The sequence below is a fragment of the Vanacampus margaritifer genome, chromosome 12 (assembly GCF_051991255.1).
Source record: "Vanacampus margaritifer isolate UIUO_Vmar chromosome 12, RoL_Vmar_1.0, whole genome shotgun sequence".
Lineage (NCBI taxonomy): Eukaryota > Metazoa > Chordata > Actinopteri > Syngnathiformes > Syngnathidae > Vanacampus > Vanacampus margaritifer.
The window spans coordinates 9,971,316-9,991,997 of record NC_135443.1 but is presented as its reverse complement, the minus strand read 5'-3'; the positions used below and the strand labels follow the sequence as shown (position 1 = coordinate 9,991,997).

At 38.8% G+C, this 20,682-nt stretch overlaps 2 protein-coding genes and 1 long non-coding RNA gene across 4 annotated transcripts in view; 2 read left to right on the top strand and 1 right to left on the bottom strand.

The window, feature by feature from the left end:
• Positions 1 to 643: 643 nt before the first annotated feature.
• On the bottom strand, positions 644 to 11,208 carry pwwp2b (PWWP domain containing 2B). Its single transcript, XM_077582574.1, has 3 exons — positions 10,656 to 11,208; positions 6,464 to 8,192; positions 644 to 2,204 (listed from the first exon to the last, which is right to left on the bottom strand). The coding sequence occupies exons 1-3, from the start codon at positions 10,793 to 10,795 to the stop codon at positions 2,190 to 2,192; spliced, it is 1,884 nt and encodes a 627-aa protein (XP_077438700.1). The 5' UTR covers positions 10,796 to 11,208; the 3' UTR covers positions 644 to 2,189.
• A 1,405-nt stretch (positions 11,209 to 12,613) lies between these two features.
• Positions 12,614 to 16,378, top strand: LOC144061626 (uncharacterized). The gene is made up of 3 exons (XR_013296225.1): positions 12,614 to 12,714; positions 13,787 to 13,874; positions 14,824 to 16,378. It is a non-coding gene; the product is annotated as an uncharacterized LOC144061626 (long non-coding RNA).
• A 3,375-nt stretch (positions 16,379 to 19,753) lies between these two features.
• stk32c (serine/threonine kinase 32C) overlaps positions 19,754 to 20,682 on the top strand; it is a 52,311-nt gene continuing 51,382 nt past the window's right edge. For both annotated transcript variants that reach the window (XM_077581622.1, XM_077581620.1), the window contains exon 1: positions 19,754 to 20,189. In XM_077581622.1, coding sequence (XP_077437748.1) covers positions 20,108 to 20,189 — 82 coding nt within the window. In that variant the 5' untranslated portion in view covers positions 19,754 to 20,107. The remainder of the gene's footprint in view (positions 20,190 to 20,682) is intronic.

The following is a 20,682-nucleotide window of genomic DNA, read 5'->3' as shown; positions in this document are numbered from 1 at the left end:
ATAACATCTTATTGTCAAGAAATGTTTAAAGTTGACTTCAACTTCAATAGGGAAGTCAACCCAAACATTTTCATTACAATATGTTCTATGAAGCCCCACCAGTCTAAACATGGTATTCTAATTAATATTGCGCTTGTGAAACATGAATTAAACAGCAAAGTGTTTATCCATCTCATAGGGTGGCTATCTTGCCACTTGCTGTCAACTAAAAATGACATCACAGTTGCTCAGGAGCGACCAATCACGGCTCTGCTTGCAAATGTCATATGACCAAACTCAGAAAACAGCTGTGATGTCATTTTCTGGCGACAGAAAGTGACAAAACGACCATCCCCTGAAAAATACAATAGTAATTTGAATAGGCTAGTGTGTGTATGTGTGTGTGGTTGGAAGGCATAAAACATTTTGTGAAAAAAAAAAAAAAGGCTTGGCTTCCCCTTTAACACCTCGGACATTCAAGCCGGAATTTGGACAAATCTGTGTATTCAATCATAAGAATAAATCAATGATTTTTACCAAGTTATGTTGCTTAAACATTAGCATGCAGTTTAACACGAAAATTATTGTGTGCGTGTGTGTGTGTGTTAAAACAAAAAATACAAAAAGCTGGCGCTAAGACAGCAACACCAATTCACAACAGCACTGATATTGCTTGTATATTTTATTTTATGCACTGTACATGTAAAAAAACAAAACAAAAAAAAACAAAAAAAGTAGCCAAAAACATTGACCAATATGGGCAACAGTTGATAGCCATGTTGCACATACATGGGACACATATCCCCTCTCAGGCATACATACATTTAGAATCTTGTGTAAGGCTGCCAGGAAAACTAGCCAGGCTTGATGGCAGTCAACGCACAGAGCGTCACAATGGTGGTCATCTCATCTGCGCCCCTTGAAGAAAAGAAGAAGAAAAAAAAAACCGACTTCCCTCGTTGGCAATCAATGAGCCGTTTTTCCGCCTTGATCACAGCTAAGCTTTTGGAGCAGGCGGAAATTACAAGGACTGTGTGCACTTTTTTTTTTTTTGGGACTGTGCTTAAACAGCAGCCGTTTCTGCTTTACTCTGCCAACTCCCTTATTCAAACAGTGCTGCTTTCAACACTACGAGCAGTTGAATTCACAGTATTCTTACAGCATGTTATTTCACTCTTCCCAAAGTCAATCATAAAGCTTTAACTGATACTGCATAGGGAGTGTTGACATATTTTACCCATGTCTGTCCAGTGAAAATGTCACGTGGGATTGTTGTAGTGTGTGTGATAGATGAGCGGACAATACAGTGTACACAACCATCCAAAACAGGAAAAAAATGTAGACAAGACTAAAATAAAAAGTTTTTTGTTTTTTTTTCCTATTTCCAAGGCCATGGATAGTCAACCACAAATATTTTATAACGCCCCTGCTGCCATTCAGGGCTGTATCTCAGAATAGTGTTTCAGATAGTGAGCGTACAGCAGGCCACCAAGGTACAGATAAAGTGCTTTTTTTTCTTAATGCTTTAAATAATTACAAGTGATGAAAAACGTCTTTACGGAAAAGGAAGGGGTTGACACATCTAAAGTTCAAAATGAAATGTAAGGGTGACATACAAAGGATGACGATCCGTATAAACATGCACTAATCCAAGTAATGTCGGATGGAACACTGGTCACTCGAAAGTAGGAACAGTTATTACTGTCACTGGATGGAGCTGTTCACATTTTGTAGATGTTAGGTTGTTAAAAAAAAAAAAAAAAGTAATAAGACTTTTCAAACCCTTCCGTCAAATGTCCTTGTACAAACGGTGGGCGGGTGGTGCTCGCAATGAGTTATGTCAGCAGCACACTGGGATGTTTTTCCAGATACAAAGATGGATTCTGAAAATATAATAAATACATTCTGGTTCTTGTTATGTCGCTCCTTGTTCTGTTCTATCGAAATATGATTGTAGAAAAAAAAAGAAAAGGAATAGTCCCAGCAGACCAAAGGTGCATGGCCTTTTTTTTTTTTTTTGCTCCCACATACTGAACATCCCTCCACCTTGGCAGCCATTTTACAACAGCCTTGTGAAGAAGAAAAAAACGGAAGAAGTGGGGCGGGGGGGAACAGCATATAAATAGTCGCCGAGGCAACCGCACATACTCCCTCCTGGGTCTTGATGACAGCCTCTGAGAATTCACAAAATAACCCACGGAGACCTCCCTTCAGCGCCCAGCTTCCTGCACAAGACAGAGGATAAAGTAAAGACAATGAGCAAACAAGCAAGCTAATATTCTTTCTTACGTTGGAAGTTTCAACACAGATGTGAAAGAAACCTCGACCCGATAAGGCATCGACACTTTCGCCTTTTGGCGCAACGGAATAAGCACACAATTGAAATGCTTGTTGAGTGTAACAGGAAGAACAACTATCCTCCACTCACAAATGCAAAGTTTACTCTGCTTTGTTTTTCATAGTACTTAATGAAAGAAATGTTTTGGTTGGGTAGGCTTTAAGGCATTACAAAGAAAGAAACAAAGAAAACCTCAGTTAATGCAGTTTTATTTACTTCCGGTGGTGGCCTATGACCTCTGTTCACATGTGTGGTAAACGGCACATCATCACATGTAAAGGTTTTTAGTTTAAAATAACTTAACTTTAACCTCGAGAATCCCTCCCTGTACCGTGGCCAATGGCAAAGGATGTTTTGGTTCCATTTTCAAACAATCTACAATGCTAGTAGCCAGCTACTAGCTAGCGCTAAGCTACTTCATCTCTCAGGCCCATTTCATTTGTTGCTAGCCAGCCAAATATTCCTGTTGCTAGTCAACAGTAAGGAGTTAGCCAGCCAAATATTCCCATAACTTCTTCTGCGCATCCACGCAAACATGAAACGTAAACGTAGCTTTCACGCAAGGATGTTTTGTTTCTATTTTCAATCAATCTACAATGCTAGTAGCCAGCTACTAGCTAGCGCTAAGCTACAGTACTTCATCTCTCAGGCCCATTTCATTTGTTGCTAGCCAGCCAAATATTCCTGTTGCTCGTCAACAGTGAGGAGTTAGCCAGCCAAATATTCCCATAACTTCTTCTGCGCATCCACGCATACATGAAACGTTAACGTAGCTTTCACGCAGATAGATACTGTAAGTCACACGTACTGAGACATAACGGCCAACCAAACCAGTCCTCTCTGATAACAATATGCTATGACAGCCTGATTTAGCATTCATTTTCAATGGCCAATATACTACTCAATTCAAATCACCAATTCGTGCACAGCCCTAACGTCTACGTAAAAAAAATAGCCACTGCTCGTCTATTCAATTTTTTTATAATTTTTTTTGCATACTAAAACAATTTTATCACGCTACTCACTTTGGTTTCAAAAGCCTCTAAGTATACTTTGCAGCGGACTGTTTTCAGTGTCTGTAGTAAACTAGCAACTCTGTTTACCACGACATCAGTGTTAAAAGTGGCAAACTAGCTTGTCAGCAAAAAAAAAAAAAAACACCAAACATTTAATACTAATTTAAAAAATGGCAAATTTATAGGTTGCACAAGCGCGAGTGGATAAAAAGTTTTCTTGCTCACCAAGAGAAAAAAAAAAGTGAACCCAACTGTGCAAGATGCCAATCATATCATGTCCTGCTTAGAAGTCCCTATACCGTATAATTTATGGATAGAGTCTTTTGAAAATATTCAACTCAAAATTCACACTAATATCATATACTATCAGTCCATTTGGATAAAAATTAGCAATAATCAGTTAGTTTTATGGAGTAGCCACTTCTTGTCTACAAAATAAAACATGCTGCATTTCTTCAGTGTGTGTCTTTGTTCGCCCCTACATTTCTTTTAGTAATATCACGATTATTAGTTATTGTGCTGTAAAGTTTTCATAATGTGACAACATGGAAGACAACCTTGCAAATCTGTGATAATAACTTAGCTGGTGTAGAAGAAATGCACTCATCAACTTTTGAGAAATGTTATCAAAAAGCTAACCAGCAAAATCAGTAGCATTTGACAGCCTTAATTAAGGGTTGACTCTCCAATTGCAGGTCAAGCTAATCTAATCATTCAAAATGCTCCAGAGCTACTTAATTCAGTGTCATTGTTATGAGAACATGAAAATGTGTTTACGATGCAAATGTGGGACAATCCTTTTAACTGCACAAGACAATAGGTTAGGCAAGGTTGAAACTTCAAATCCCTGATTTAGGGGTGTCTCAGAGATCACCTCCTCTGTGAAAACCATACCATATTTAACGCATCAGTCTGAATAAGACATGCTAATAAACAATTCAGCTCAAACCGAGCTCTAAGGTAGACAGTACGTTTTTAGTCATTCCTTGCAGTGTATCCTTAAATATTACAGTGACACGCAATGACAAATCTTCTAAACCAATGAGTGACCGGCAGTGGTTTACATCGCCTGTAATATAAGCATTTGGTCGGTTAGAGTTCCAAGCATGCCGAGTCAACAACCATATAGTCCTTATATGGTTGTTGACTCAGCATGCTTGGAACTCTATAACCGACCAAATACTAGAAATAGCGCCTGCAATTTGCCAGTTGAAAGGCATCAATAGTCGGTATATATTTGTCGAGGCGGCAAGGGGGGTTAAGAGTCTCTGTTTGAAACATTTTGTTGCTAATGTGCTAATGGTTCCAAAGACATCAATAGACTTCAGAGCAAGCTGAAGGGATTTTTATTTTTATTTATTTTTTAAGACTCACACCACTGTTACAATCTTTCCTCACAATCACAAACAATCTACTTGGGGACATAAGAATGAAACATCCGCATTTGCCTTACTGTGTAGGAGCCAACGTTTACGACTAACCGGACTCTGTTCTAAAAATAGCTCACCAGTGATGGGACGCTGACTTGCTATGAAGTACTTAATTCTTAATTCACCAAATATTCTATATTTCGTTTACAAATGTAACAGATTGTGTTGAATGTATTCCAATATTACGAAAGAGGACAAAATAGCAGCACAAATAAAGAATTGTATGGGGTACTCATTGGCAAAAATGGTGTGCGAGTGCGTGTGTGTGTGGGGGGGGAGGGGCAAAATCGAGGTACAAGCAGAGGTAAACCCCGCAATGTATGCGTTCTGGTCCCAAATGAAAATCCACAATAGAGTGAGGCTATTACAATTAAAAATTGGAATAGCCTGACGCTCCTAATTTTTAATAATCTTTTCTTAATTTTTTTTTATTTCACCCAAAAAATGTTAATATATTATTAAAAATTTGGGGCATCAGGCAATTAAATTTTTTAAGCGTAATTAATCGCATGACTTCACTAGTTAACTCACGATTAATCACAATTTATATCTGTTCTAAATGTACAAAAAAAAAAAAATAATAATTCTAGGTTTTCATACTCTTGTTAACAAGTGGGAAAAAAAAAAGTTCAACTAATAGAAATAGTTAAAATAAATTTTTGACGTCTATAGCCATCAATGGCAGTGAATGAATTAAAAAGGCATAACCCAGTCACAAGTTTACTAGTAACAGCAACAACGCATGATGGGAAAGCCTCCTTCAATTACCGTTTCAATACTCCGAGTTAGCGTCAGTCAGCCAATTAGTGCACCAGAAGTGGCAAGAAAAGGTTTCGAAATAAGACCACCAACAGAAAGTGTTAGCTGCTTTAATCTTGCTCGTTTTGACCATGTTTGCCTTATTAAGTGTCAAATGTATTACCCTATTTAATGCCCATTGGTCCCTTTGGCCCTATTTTAGGTTCACATACTTGTTCAAATAAACACTGATCGTGATTTTGTTAAGGGACTGCCCTTAACAAAATCAAACAATTGTAAATTTGTTTGTGATCAAACCCAATATGAATATCATTGGAGGGTATTGTAATCCACATTGATACACTAATAAGTGAAAAATTGTGTTTGTTCATTTAAACGCGAACTTAAGTTGGTCAGTCTGAGCCGTGAAACTCTAAGGCTGGGAATGAGTCCCTGTCCCAACCTGATTTTGCACCAACTATAATTTCTGATACATTTAATTCAGATTTAGTTCATTTCTTTATGACGGGATATTTAAATGTAACTTGTTTGCATCATTATTTTGTCCTGTATCACTGGTATTCTATTTGGATACACCCTTTTTGTTCATCTTAATGCATTGACAAGGTATCTGATTAGGAGTATCGTCTGATACTCAAAATCAAGTACAAAATGTGATCAGGACATCCCTGCTCTATATGTACACACTTTTAGTAAATTGATTTGACTTTGGCATAATAACACACGACGATGTCTGTATAGCAATGACCAGTGATTTGCTTTTGAAAGATTTGTGCTCATATGCTTCAAAATTTGAAGTGTGACATGGATTTTCATGGAAAACGCCAGTTTTACAGATCTTGAAATAAGTACATATTCAATGGTTGACATGACCTTAAACGGTTTAGTATGGAAAATGCACTGAAACACATGCACATAACATCAACTTGTTGTCAACTAACCTGTGTGTCGCAGTGAGAAAGTAGCGACGTAATCTCTGGGCTCATGTGTCCAACAGCCTTGGCTGCCTCCAAGATGGCTCTCCGGTACATCCCTTTCTTTTTGCGGTTGAAACGGGACCTGAAGAGCTCTCGGAAGGGTGAAAGTTTGGCAACAGAGAGCTGGGATGTGGTAGGGGAACCGAACCATGCCACCTTTGCCTGGGGCCACTGGGCCTCGCACGTGGCGGTCTCCTCTTTGCGGGTTCCGCTGATGCTGAGGACACGTGCGGGCCACCAGGGGAAACCATGGATTTTCCCCCACACAATGTCTCCCACCGCCACAGCGTGACCTTCTTCTGTCACACATTTGGTCATGCTGCGAGTGTGTAGGCGCACAGTGAGCGGGGGCACTGTCTTGCAATCGTCCCGTGAAGGTAATGAAGATGAGGTTACGGAGAGATCTTCACCAGGTGCCAAATCGCAGAGTTCTGGTGACGTGCCATCCGAGCTGAAAGACTTGGACTCGTCTAGGCTGTCGCTGCTGCAAACGGACAAGCTTGAGGAATCGGCTTTTCGTTTACGGAAATTAATGAGAAGTGTTAGGTCATTGTGGCCGCGCTCTGCTTCTTCTCCAGAGCTCCCTGACCACAATTCCAGAGAGTTCTTGCCTTCCCTTGAGTCCTCAGAGTGGGCAAGGCAGGGGCCCGGTGCCCTTGGACTTCGTCTTCTGGCATCTCCTACAAGTTCAGCCTCGTACTCGACCACGCTCTCGTCGTGTTTCCTCTGTTGGTGTCTCAGGCGGATATTTGGAGATGGTAAATCCTGACACACGGTAGTGAACGGCCTGGTCAGTTTGAGTTTGGGAATGGATACGGTGAGACCAGACCGCCGAGCGTCTAAAATGTGTCTTTGCTCCTTGGTTGGATTCGAAGCTAACTTGCCGTTCTCTCCCAAGCCGTTTTGCGCTAGCTGCTTGGGACAGAACGGTTTCACGGAACCGTGGACTCGCGAAGGGATCTTCATGACCTCTCCCTTGCCCTGTGGAGTGCTGTATGAAATCTTTATGACTGGACTGTGGGGAATAACGTCACCTCCAGGGAACTTCTCCCCTTCAGCTTCACTCCTTTTGTCCTTCCTGAGGCGTTTGCTGTCAATGCTAGTGCCATTTTCCCGTCTTTTATTGTCCTTGGCTGCAACAACATCATTTTTCTTCGAGAGCTTATTAGTTGTATCTTTGTCATCTCCATCATCGTCACTTTGTAGTGTATTTTCTTTTCTGGAGTTCTTTGTATTGTTTAAGCCATCTTTGCTGTCCTCATCACTATTCAAGGTGTTTTTGCACTTTTCACAAAGTACCTGCCGCGGCCGCAGACGAATGGTGCTCATCGTCATGCGGCCTGGTTCTCGCGTCCGCCTCTTCTTCCTCTTTATGGGTCGGGGAGGGGGCTGTGGTACCCATTGGCAGTAGCTGTGGCGTACCCATAACGGCTGGGGGAAGGGGGCTCCATCAAAATAAGGAGGGTATGGCGTCTGCCCAGCTGGCACTGGCGTGGGAACTGGGCAAAGTGGAGGCGCGGTAGCTATGCTGCTTTCGGGGAGAGTATTTTCATCCTTTGGTCTTTGTGATTCCTGGCTGGGAGATTTGGAATCTTGCTCCTCACCCAGAACTTCGGGTATTTCACAAGTTGCTTTACATACGGGGAAGTCGACTGGTTTTGTTGCGAAATCTGGCAAACAGAAGAGCCCGGTCCTGAAATGATGAAGAGGGGAGGGGGAAAAAAAAAGAATAAATCAATCAAGAATCTAGCGATATTTCAAGAGTACAGTTAATTCAAAATTCAAACCACTTTATGAGTTTCACAGAGCAAGTCCATTCATAGCTTAAGTTTAGTCCGTGCTTTTGATTCACCACATCAGATGCAAGTGAAGAAGTGTAAATAAATACATTGGGGTTTGATCTCAACTAAAATAGAAACAGCACAAAGCACAAAATAGTAGTAGGAATAGACTGAAAAGAATGTAAGAGCTGAAGTCGTAATTTAACAATGAGGAAGTTGTCAAAAAGTAATATCTGTCAATAGTCAATGTTTCCGGCATCAACACTATTATAAATACAGCAAGTCATCAGTTTATGACGGTACAGTTAAGCAGTTCCAAGGTTGCCAAAGACAAATAAACTACGTCATGTGAGAATATGTCATCACATATACGGCACAAGAAGGACGTTTCTACCATACTCACCATTTTGCATTTACCTGTTTTAATATTCATGCCCGAGAAGTGTTTTTCATAAAAACATTTACTATTAATTATTATTTCAAAGTTATAGACAGCGCACAATGAGCTCATTTTGAGCAGCGGCGTTTTCAGGTCAATAACTGTTGTTTGTACAGATTTCAAACAAAGACTTTTATATTTATTTCTGACATTTACTTGTTAAAATGTATAATGTATTTGTTTAAGATTATGACACCCCCACCCGTGAATTAAAGCAGACTTGATGTACGGAGATGTATTTATTTTTACTATTTGTTTTACATTGACTAAGCAAACTCTTTTCACCTGTATTTTCAAAATTCTTGACATGCGGGGGTTGGGGACGAACATGTAATATTGAGCTATTTTGCACCGAACAAAAGATGTAATGTCATTCTTGCGTGCTTATTTTTATGCCAAGTTGTCTTAAAATGACCAAACAGACCATTTCTGATGGTTGGCCTGCAATAATGCTACATTTGGGTTGCTTTCATTAGAACACAAAGAAACTAAGGGATGCCCAGGTCCCCCCACTCTCCTAATCCCCAAACCTCTTGACTGCAAAAAAAAAATAAACCCATGAATCACTTGGGTATACTCTTGATGAGGAGTCAGGAGAATTGTATTTATGTACTTTTTATTTACTTATTTACACATTCCTGGCTACTTTTGGGCTATGTGTGGTGAGATAATTCATTAGTGCACAATTAGGGAGCAGGCCATCCCCTGGAGAAGAGGCAGTCACTGCTGAATAAAAGTCTCCTGATGCTTCCCCTTCCCCACTGATGTGGCACTAAGGAACCACAAAACTCACCTTTACATGACTTCACAGCGCGCACACACAGTGCAGCTGCCTGTGACAGGGAACAGGCAAGGCGGGTCAATCATACTACAAGGACACAGTGTATAAGCCCAATAGGATGACATTTCACGTATGCAGTGTAATAAAGGTCTAAAATAAGATGACATTAAATGGTCTATGTATTGTGGAATTAACAACAGGGTATGTTATTGGGCTAAGTCCACACTTTGTGACCTTAAATTGAGGCCTATTTCAAATTACTGAGGGGTCATATGAAAAGCAATCTACACATACTTTGGAGTGACTCTGTCCCAATCTGATTCTGCTCATCTATTTATAGTAAAACGCCAGTAGCTTTTCAAAGGTGCACAACACTTACAAAAAGGCTTACATGTGACACACACACACACAGAGGAGCAGAGAAGACACTACACATTGGTACTTGCCAACAATGTATGCCTTTATGGCCTTTATATGTCAAAAAAAAGGATGACTTTTAATTGTCAGAAGATCCAGTGTGTCAAAGAGAGCCCACTATGTTAATTGGAGACTCAAATTAAATGTCAACTGTCAACACTGCGTGATCACATTCAATCATAATAGTATACTGTCTAAAGATAGAACTAAAATATGTGTTTTTTTTTTAATCAGCCTAGTTACAACACCTCAGTTTAGAGTCATCTCGAAGGAAAATCAGTAAACTGGACAAAACGATGTTTTGAAACATTACATATTTACTGAATGCCGTACAGATAATTCTTTATTTTTACTGACTACGAAAGAGCTGATCTGTATGATTAGTGCTAACAATAAGCTATAGATGAACCCACTGACTTTACCTATTGTTCTTATAAAGCCAATTTCAATCTTAGTAAATGGGGCTAATATTTTGACATCCTTGACACAGCGGTGGTGAAACGACGCATTTGACAATATCATTGTCAGCTATTACAAAAATAGAGCTATTAGGTAGAAAGCTAACACGATAGCTACATTGTCAGCTACATTAACTCATATGCTTTTCGTATTGAGGCCCAGGCGGCTAACTAGCATGCGTTAGTAGTTAGCATCCACGGTCCATTAGCCGCGAGCTAAGTCAAATTAATTTGAGCCACAAATGATCAAGGTTGACATAAAAAAAAATATGACACTCACTTTTTGTTGCAGTCAAGTAATATCCCCGTGTAGCTCCTCTCTCGATAGGTCAGCGTCACCAACAGCGTATCGTTAACTATTTGATCGATAGTGACAGGTAGCCGAGAGCCGGCCAGCAGCTCCTCGGCCGCAGCCTCCATGTTTCCCGTGGTGAGGTGTCCGGCTCGGCGGTGCTCGATCCGGGCCAAGGGAGCCACGGTCGCGTCGGCTAAAGCTCCGTCTCCCCTTCGCTATTGAAGCAGGAGGCTACAGCAGGGCATAAAATGACGCCATCACCCCTACCAAGTCAATTACACCAATACTGCTACCGCTGACATCACACTGCCTGTGCAAGCAAGAGAAGCGAAAATCTCTCAAGACTAGGCCTTCCCTTTCTCTGCCTCACTTTGACTTGATCGCAGTCATTATTGGCAACCTTTTGCCTCGGAAATGACTTCGACTTTGTCAGCACCTTGACGAGCACCACGGGATTTTTATGCACTATGTTTCGGGCAAAATTTATGCACGTTAATTTGAATAGCACAGCTAACAAACTACACACTACAACAACAAAAAAAACGGCATAAGCTATATTTTGCAATGCGAGTTACTAGTTAGGCATTTGCGCTAAACTCTTGCTCTTACTTATATATATTAAGTATTCAAACTTACTAGGCTTATTTATTTGAAAATGTGAGTGAATACGCACATGAACATTATATCATTCAGTGCCAATCACTCTTAAAGTGATTTGTAATTGTATAGCCATGTGAATAGAAATGTGATGTACCATGATCAATTATCTGTACCGTATAATATGTCTCCCGTGACGATCACAAAATAATTTTCATTATGTTCACCCTGATTCTATAAGTTTTTCATCTCCGGAAGGGGGGCAGCTTTGATAAACAATCAAATGACATTAATTAACATGGTAATGAAGTAGGTCAGACTACTTCCACAACTTCATGTGCACAGCAGCTGTCCCTCTCAGGTCTATGAATCTTTTCTGCATTTAAAATATATATATATATTTGTATTTTATTTAGTTTTGAGATATCATGGCTGCTTAGCTTCCTCAGCAGATTTGGAGGGCCAAAATTGACCATCATACAACATTTCTTTTACAAATAAAATATGAAGTTTGTCTACATATTACAACACACATACTTCTTAAAACAAAACAATTTTATTCAATTGTAATGTTTTTAAATAATATTTTCAACATGATCCAGACAGATTTAAACCACATGAGAGAATGCATTACCAGTAGGCAATGTGCTGCAAGGCAGACCTATTCCATCGAGTTCACCTGCATTTTGCAAAGCACATCAAATTATGCCTTGGAAATGCTGAAATCATGTTGAAAATATTATTTATAAACATTGAATATAATTGTTTTGTGTTAAGAAGTATGTGTTTGTTTGTTTTCTATGTAGCCAGACTTTATGGACACCCTGTATTGGCTCTCTGTGTTCATCGAGCTTTGACAGTGATATGTAGTGAAAGGCAGAACACTTAAGTGCTCACCCATTCAATGGCAGAAGATGTATCCACCTGTTGCCTTCAACAGAATAAGTTATGGTTTCCTTTGAGAATCAGCTTTGTGTTCAATCATGTGACCAAATCAGTTTGTGAGTAAACTGACACACGATTATTATTATTATTATTTCACTATTCATTTAAAAAAAAAAAGAAGACATTTCTGTTTTCTTATATAAAATGGATGCCATGGCTCTGTAACGGTTGGGAAACACTGAAGATTTACATGTAACTAATTTGACCACAGCTAACATATTGTCTATCAATGAAACGAGGATGGACAAGTCTACGTTTTCCCACCGACTCTTAAAGACATGACTAAGTGGAACAAAGAAGAGTGCTGATTCTCTTGTGCAGGTATTAAAATGTCCACTAGGTGTCTCTAGTTTCCCGCAGGCAGTGGAAAAACACCCATCAAATATCCAAAACAAAAGATTACATAATGTATGCAGTTTGACTTTGTAGTGTTTTGTGATAAACTGGTTTCCTATATAAAATACTGAAAAACTGTCAAGATGGAAATTGACATATTAACCTAGTAAGTACATACAGTGACACGAAAGACCAAGAAATACTTTCATCTTTTGTTTGATTGTCTTTGTGTTTATGCTTGTACATTGTTGCGAGAAGACATTACACAATTCTGTGTGCAATTTATCATGTAATATTTTGGTGACAGATACCACGTGATGGATGAGTCAGATGTTATCAGAAGTGAACTGATGTTGTTATCTACACTGGGATAAGCTCCTAGAATAGAAAAATGTGTGCATCCCTCTCTTTTAAGAAGATACTGTATATATATATATATATATATATATATATATATATATATATATATATATATATATATATATATATTTTTTTTAAACCTATGTACATAAAAAAAATATATAGTAAAATGTTTTTGACAGCCTCACCATAAAGTTTTTATTGTGCTCCTGTGCATGCGCTAATGCATACATACTAGTCTACGACTACTTTCGAGCTGCATTAGACAGCTGTCATGTACACGGAATGGAACCAATATTATGGCCACTTGCACAATCCAATAAAATCCAATATAAGAACAGTATCATAAAGTCTCTGCTTTCAAATATAATTATGCTCTATTGGACATGGAAAACAGAGGACCAGGGTTGAGAAATACTGCTGTAGTCCATCACTAACCTATGCTTCAGTGTGGACTTACTCAACTTAATCCAACTCTTAATACCACCACTTTTATGTTGCAACTAGAACAAAACAAAACATAAATACTATACAAAAACACAATATACCAGTATACACCTAACTGTGCCACATACTTAATCTGGAACAGTTCAGAATCAATATTTATCTAATAAAATTACGAAATCATAACATTTTTACATAAAATAAATCATAATCACCAGAGATGCTGATTACTAAATGTATTAATGTTTGCAGATTGCTAGATATGTGTTTTGCTCGTTGAAGTTGGCTGTAATAAGTTTTTATAAGTTTTTTTTATATTCCAGTATCAGCCATAAGGTAATTGATGTCAAAATATAAACGTTAGGATACTTACACCTCTATTTTTAGCAGTACAGTAACATCATGTTGTGATGGTTTATGGTGACTGTTATTAGGCCTATCCGTCAGATGTAGGGCTTGTCTGCCCCCTTGTGGTGCACAGATGTCAGTTGGACCCAGAAAATGGATGGCTGAATGCCTAAGGTACGTACTTTAAAGCTACATTACTTTTTTCTTTTCTTTTTTCCCGTGAAAGTGCTCAGACTGTCTTTTCTTTACACTCTTTGGTTTTGAATGCGCCTTAAAAGGCCCAACCGTGTCTATGGGCAATCCAAACAAAGCACGTTGTAGTGCATTATGATGAAAGAAAAACTTCTTGTGAATGTGACCTCGTGAATGTATAGCGTTCTTTGTATTAGGACAGAGTAATGGCGTTACCTAACCAGAATATTGTCGCAGCGGGATTAAAAGAGATGAAGCTCTTTAAGCATGTATTCCTTAGTTTGAGAATAGCTTGTTTGTCATCCAGTGTTCTCCTTTAGTTTTGATTGTTTCCAGTGCTGATTCTCTAGCATCTTAACGAGAGCTCACGTTGATGGCACTTCTGTCTGCTTATTCACTTTAATGTTGTCCATACCATTTGCCATTTTATTATTATTTTTTGTTGTTCTTTGTTAATTTAATGGCACTCCTTGTTTTCCTTTAATTATGTTTATAATGCCTATAAATAAAATAAAATAAATAAAAAATATCATTATTATTTATTTGCACAGAAACTAGAGCTTCTTTTTTTTTAATGATCTTAACTGGGATAGGAACCCCCCCGAATAATTTCTGATGAACACAACTACTTAAGGCCCTGTTCCTGTGAGATTCCAATCCCATCCAGGCATCCAACAAATACGACAGTAGTCAGTTTAATTTACAATTTTGCAATAATCATCCATCCATTTTCTTAACCGCTTGTCCTCAGAAGGGTCACGGGGGGTGCTGGAGCCTATCCCAGCTGGCTTCAGGTAGTAGGCGGGGTACACTCTGAACTGGTTGCCAGCCAATCGCAGGGCACACAGAGACGAACAACCATCCAAACTCACAATCACACCTATGGACAACTTGGAGTGCTCAAATAACCTGACATGCATGTCTTTGGAAGGCGGGAGGAAACCAGGGTACCCGGAGAAAACCCACGCAAGCACGGGTAGAACATGCAAACTCCACCCAGGAAGGCCGAAGCACGGACTCGATCTCACGTCCTCTGCACTGGGAGGCGGACGTGCTAACCAGTCAACCACCATGCCGCCCTGGCGTAATCATATTAATCACAATGCTTATTAATAGCAATATATTTTATAAGACTAGGAAGCTGAACAGCACAACTGAGAATAAACCTTATGCTCACATAAAAAAAATTCCAGTTCATTACTGCCAAGACAAAAACTGCTTAATCTGTTGTCACACTGAAGTCTTGTTTGATGTTTTCTTTCTGGATTGGAGTAAGAAGGAAGAAACATCTCATTTGACCAATTATACAATTTACTTTTTTATCAATCAAAAGCCCCAGTAGACTGTAACCACAACAGCCTACCGTCATATAGCATCACACTGCCTCCACCAAAAAGTGTTACTCGATCAGCATCACTTTCTATACACTCTCACCATGCTTATGCAGACTCTGGACTCATCGCTGAACACGACATTCTCCACTTTTTCAGGATCCAGTGCTGGCATTGCCAACAATTGACTAGGATTACTATAACGTCAAAATAAGACTCAGTAGCAACAGCAGACTTGGCAGTTTTGCATAGGAAGGTAAGATATGCCGAAATGTTCTAAAGCACAGTTATGCTGTTCATCCCACATTATGATGATGATGATGATTTTAACAATTTTGTACCGGTACTAGTCTTAAAAATGGTTTGGAACTGCTGCCTCAGAAAGCACAAGTGATAATATGTTGTTGTGGGCAATTTGTATAAGTCGTTGGCGTTATGAAAGGTTTTGGTCTGTGTACAAAAATTGTGATAGCAATGCATCATTATAATTAAAGTGTACTGTACATTAAAATCTTCAAGTTAAAGCCTAAGCCAATTATCACAAGCCAGCAGATTTCCCCCTGGAGACTGCAGGCCTGTCTTCTCTAATAACCTTGTCGGTAGTGTGATGAGCAGAGTGACTCTGCTCATTGTGCAGCAGCAACCTCTCCTGTGGAGGGCTGTCTTGGTCTTGCTCACAGTGATTAGCCACAGACGGCGCTTGGCGAGAGTGCTTCCGTTTTGAAGCCGCAGGTTATCGATCTTTTCTCATCTGGCTAAAAATATTACAGGCTTGGAACTAGAAGGATTCAACTGTGTGGCACATGACGTCTCCAAGGGAACAGAGGTGACACCGGAAAAGCAGGCCGGGGAGCTATTTTAGTGGACGGCCAGTGTGTCTCATTGAAGAGGGAGCAGATGGCAAGGATGCACGTGCATGGTGAACCAATCTCTGCTCAAAGTTAAGGTGCCTTTGATTCATCTGGAGGGGACCTACTCACTTGTCGCTCAGCATAGCGCTCAGCGGGTAATGGAGGATGCACTGGTGCCCCTCATACACAATGTCAGATGAAGGGAAAATGGTGGAGCACTAGAGTACTCAAGTTCAGTGCTTTGAAGCTTACCATGTTTCCTTGGAAATTGGACACACACAAAAAGAAACATTTGAAGGACACTTTTGCAAAACAAATGAAGGAATAAAAACATGTCTGCCAAATTATTACGTAGAGGCTGTTTTTGTTCATTTCCAAAAATAGTTAATTGCATTTAATGCATTTTTACAATGTGCATTTATTTCCTCCACACATAAATCTTTTGAGGTTGTAAGAGAGATTCTGCTTGGAAGTACTGTATACTGCCATTCACTGTTAAATATATTCCAGATGTTCCACAGGTTATCAATAAGGTTGAGGTTAGGGAATGATGTGAACCGACCAGGAAAATGTATCCTGTTAAATCCGCAGGAACTGAACAGTCAATAATGTTGAGAACTATAAAGCGCTTCTCTTGTTGCAAAGGATACATAGACATTGTTCATCGTCTATATGCACAAGCTAATATTTGCTCTTCACGAAAATTTGGAATGTGTGCCGAAAAAGGGAAAAGAGATTTGTTCAACTCCGATTGTACACCACTCTATACTGCCCCCCTGTGGTACTGCTATACAAAATCCAAATGACAGGAATCTGCAGGTCCCATAGATGAAGGTCTCTGATTCTCTTCTGCACTTGTCTTTCTTGTCTTTGTGCAGAACAATGTAACCTCATTTTATGGACCTAGATAGATAGATAGATAGATAGATAGATAGATAGATAGATAGATAGATAGATAGATAGATAGATAGATAGATAGATAGATAGATAGATAGATAGATTGATTGATTGATTGATTGATTGATCGATCAATCCTCTATATGGGCATCCACAGTAGCACGTAAAAAATTATTATTATTATTATTTAGAATAATCTGGGAAACTATTAATTCTAATATGAGTAATCTAAATAGACAGACAGTAAAAATAACATATGCAAAACTTCCCCAGAACAACAAAAACAAACTTTTATTTTCCTTTTCTACAACAAAAGAAAGAAAAGAAAAACAAACAAACAAACAAAGGTACCTGTGTTGAAGTGGTGGATTACTGGCACTCAATTACATGATAGCAAAAGTACATTAAAATTGTTTAACGTGTGTGTTTTAAAAAAATAAGTAAAATGCAGTTGTTAGTGGATGTGTGGATGTGATCCAAATCTGCATATTCAGCGGTGATGCTAAATCATGAAAAAATCAGTCAGTAAATAAAACAGCAGAAACAGTTCTCAAGCCACAATAGCTTCATGCTAATAAAAGCTCTGAAATCAGATTTTGTTTTAATAGTCATAATGTTTGTAGAGAACTACATGAAGAAAGCAAAACCTTTAACATGTATGCTTAATTAGCTACTAGTATAATATTCGAGACAAACAGATTAGAGCCTTATTGACTTAACCATGTGAAAAAAAAGTGAGAGAAAGATATATACGATACATTATTAGTACATTTTCAAATTGACAAAAAAAAGGGTGTGTGCTAAGGATGTCAAATCACAGATATTTACTATATTACTATAGTTATTTTGGTATCATGTGATATTTAAAAGGATATTAATTGAAAAGGGAAATGTCAACAGTTGGTCAGCACAGAACTGAAAAACAAGAGTTATCTTTCTTGTGCAGGCCAGTTTAAGCATGCAACTGTGATTTCTGAGGTCTGAGGGGTTGAACATGGAATTCGTGAGAGTATACAGTAGATCTATTTCCTTCAAGGTATGAAAAAAAAAATAGGAGGAAAAGTCAGAATCAATCACCGAAAGCTAAAAATACCTTTCGCGGAAGCAGTTACATGAGACACAGCTTTTTGTAAACAGGTTGCGCAGTGCAGCAGATTTTCGTACCAACCTTTACTTGGCTACTTTTCAGGATTTTTACTGCCACATGTTCCAGTTGAGTTCCGCTCCAGCATAGTGTTTGTCATGTGCAACAGTCCATGTGCTCAGCATCCTCACAAAGAATGTTGTGTTGCTTTTGTGCTTTGCCAGCTCTGTTCAAATACTCTGAAGAAGACCTGTATTTTTATTATTATTTAATTTCATTTTGTTGCTTATCCCGACAAAATTCAATCTCTATCTTGCTTTAATAAAAATTTTGAACCTCTCCAGGCCTCACAACTGTGAGACAAAAATAAGAAGAAGTTAATTTTAAGTGTTTTTAGTATAGCATAATCAAGTCTGGCAACTTTCCAGCCATTCTAAAACTGTATGAAGGGTCCCTCTATTGTTAAAATATGTGTAATAAATGACAATCATTTAATTAAATGAATTCTGTATGTAAATCTACAATAAATGAATAAAATGGAGAGTGATTTAAGCTTGAAAACTGAATAGCATAAGATCAGGTGGTACCATGGCTACTGCGAGCAGTGAATCCCCCGCCAGCAACAGCAGCGGCAGCAGAAACCAATATGACCCCCAACTGCACCAAATTATATTTTATTTGGAGTGGGAGCGACTTTGAGCGAGGAAGAGCCCAAGCCACTGTGTGCACCATGCAGCATAGTTCTTAGCAATAACTGCATGAGCCCATTTCATCCCCAACCTAACACGAAAAAATGATGAACGGATTCAATCAAAGTCCACCATTCAGTTCTGTCGTAGACCAATTCATAGTTTATGCACAGGAAGCTATTGGACAAGTATGATCTCAATCTTGTTTTAGTACCAGTACAGGACATTTTTAAGGACGTTTTTAAGGAAGTTAAGTTGTGTTTAAATTGTGAGTATAAATGTAATGTTCAAGAACAGTATGATTTTTGGGAGAAAAAAAAATGCTTAGGTACAGTATCTGTTTAACTGTTGTTTGTAATACAATTTTTTTTTTTAAATTAGCATCATTATTGAATATTTCTTCAATTTTCCAAATATTTAAACATAGCGTTAATGTTCAGACTGTGCATACTGTTATAGTATCTTACAATAATATTAAATGCGAATAAAACCTTAAATCTTATTTTAATGTTGGCCAGTAAGGTGGTTGGAGAGCTATGTATTTTTTTAAGGGGGGGTATATACAAAGAATTCATCTGGGCTCTTTCTTCTATGTAGTCATACATGACTAACGTCGACTCCATCAGCTGTCAAGCTAGTTGAACAACTATAAATTCCGGTTTTACATTTCAAAATAAAACAACATTGGAACCGTCACTCTGTAACAACGCCAATACGCCACATGGTTATAATTATCATTATCCTGTAATAACTTCATTTAATGTACAAAACATGCATTTTAATTACGCCACTCTAATGTTACCCGTGTTACATTGTTGTTAAAACGGGGAGATTAAGATATAAACGTTAATATACTTAATTCCTGTATTATTAAATCTTATTAATATAAGAATTTAATATAATCCAACATCTGAAAGAAGATATTATTCATAAAAGGAATTGAACTTCCGGTGTGGTAACGAGGTTTACCTTAACTCGCTCTCGCTCGGAGCCGGAGAGGCTCGAGTAAAGTCCGTGTGGTTTCCTCTCACACACTACGGAAGCCAACCGAACGCAAGCGTCACCGATAGACAAAGCTTACCGTTATGTGCCCGTGGAACTTGCTTAAACACATTTTTTCGCCACCGCCGCTGCTCCTTTCTCTCTAGACCCCCTCCAAAAAAGGACTTCAACTCGCTCTTCCCTTACATCCGCCAGACCAAATAATAGTAACAGTCACGAGCGGTATACAAAAAAAAATAAATAAACAACGGATTCGGTTGGCGTGAAATGTGTGCTCAATTGTTCCTGTTTAGCGTTTACAGTCTCCCACTCTGAGGTGTAGTTTTCTCTTCAAGAGGCGAGGAATGCTATCTGAGCATCAATGTTTCACTGGGGAAAGTGGAAGAAGAGGATGGGAGCCAATAGTTCTTCAAAGAGACCCGTTTTTGACGAAAAGGAAGATGGTAAGTCATGACAAAGTGCTAATAACACTCCTTTCGGAGTTTTTGCTGATTGTGCATGTTTGTGAATATTTCATGTACGTCAGCTGTCATCGATCTGCAGGTAATTAGCATTAGCTCGAGAGGTTGTTGCTGCCAACACGGAGTTGTCCAAGTTTCTTTTGAATGAAGAGAAACTGCTCACTGTGCTCAGCCATTGTTTTGTCTTACAATAACAACGTTCTGTTTTCTTGTCTGTATAAAAAGTGTAGCATAGCACCCACTACCCAGTCAGTCACTGGGAAATATGTCCATGCTTGAATGAACCCTTTGAGACAGGAACTAGTGGAAGACAGAGAGTTAATTGCATAATTAAGTCAAGATTAGTGTCATGCATGGAAGTAATGTTAATTCATGATGGCTTGTCAGTGAGGGAAATAAGCCTCTCTGAAGTCCACTGCTGAATCTTGATGATAAAATACAGAGCTTCAGTGTTCAAGGGAGTTAAAGAGACAAC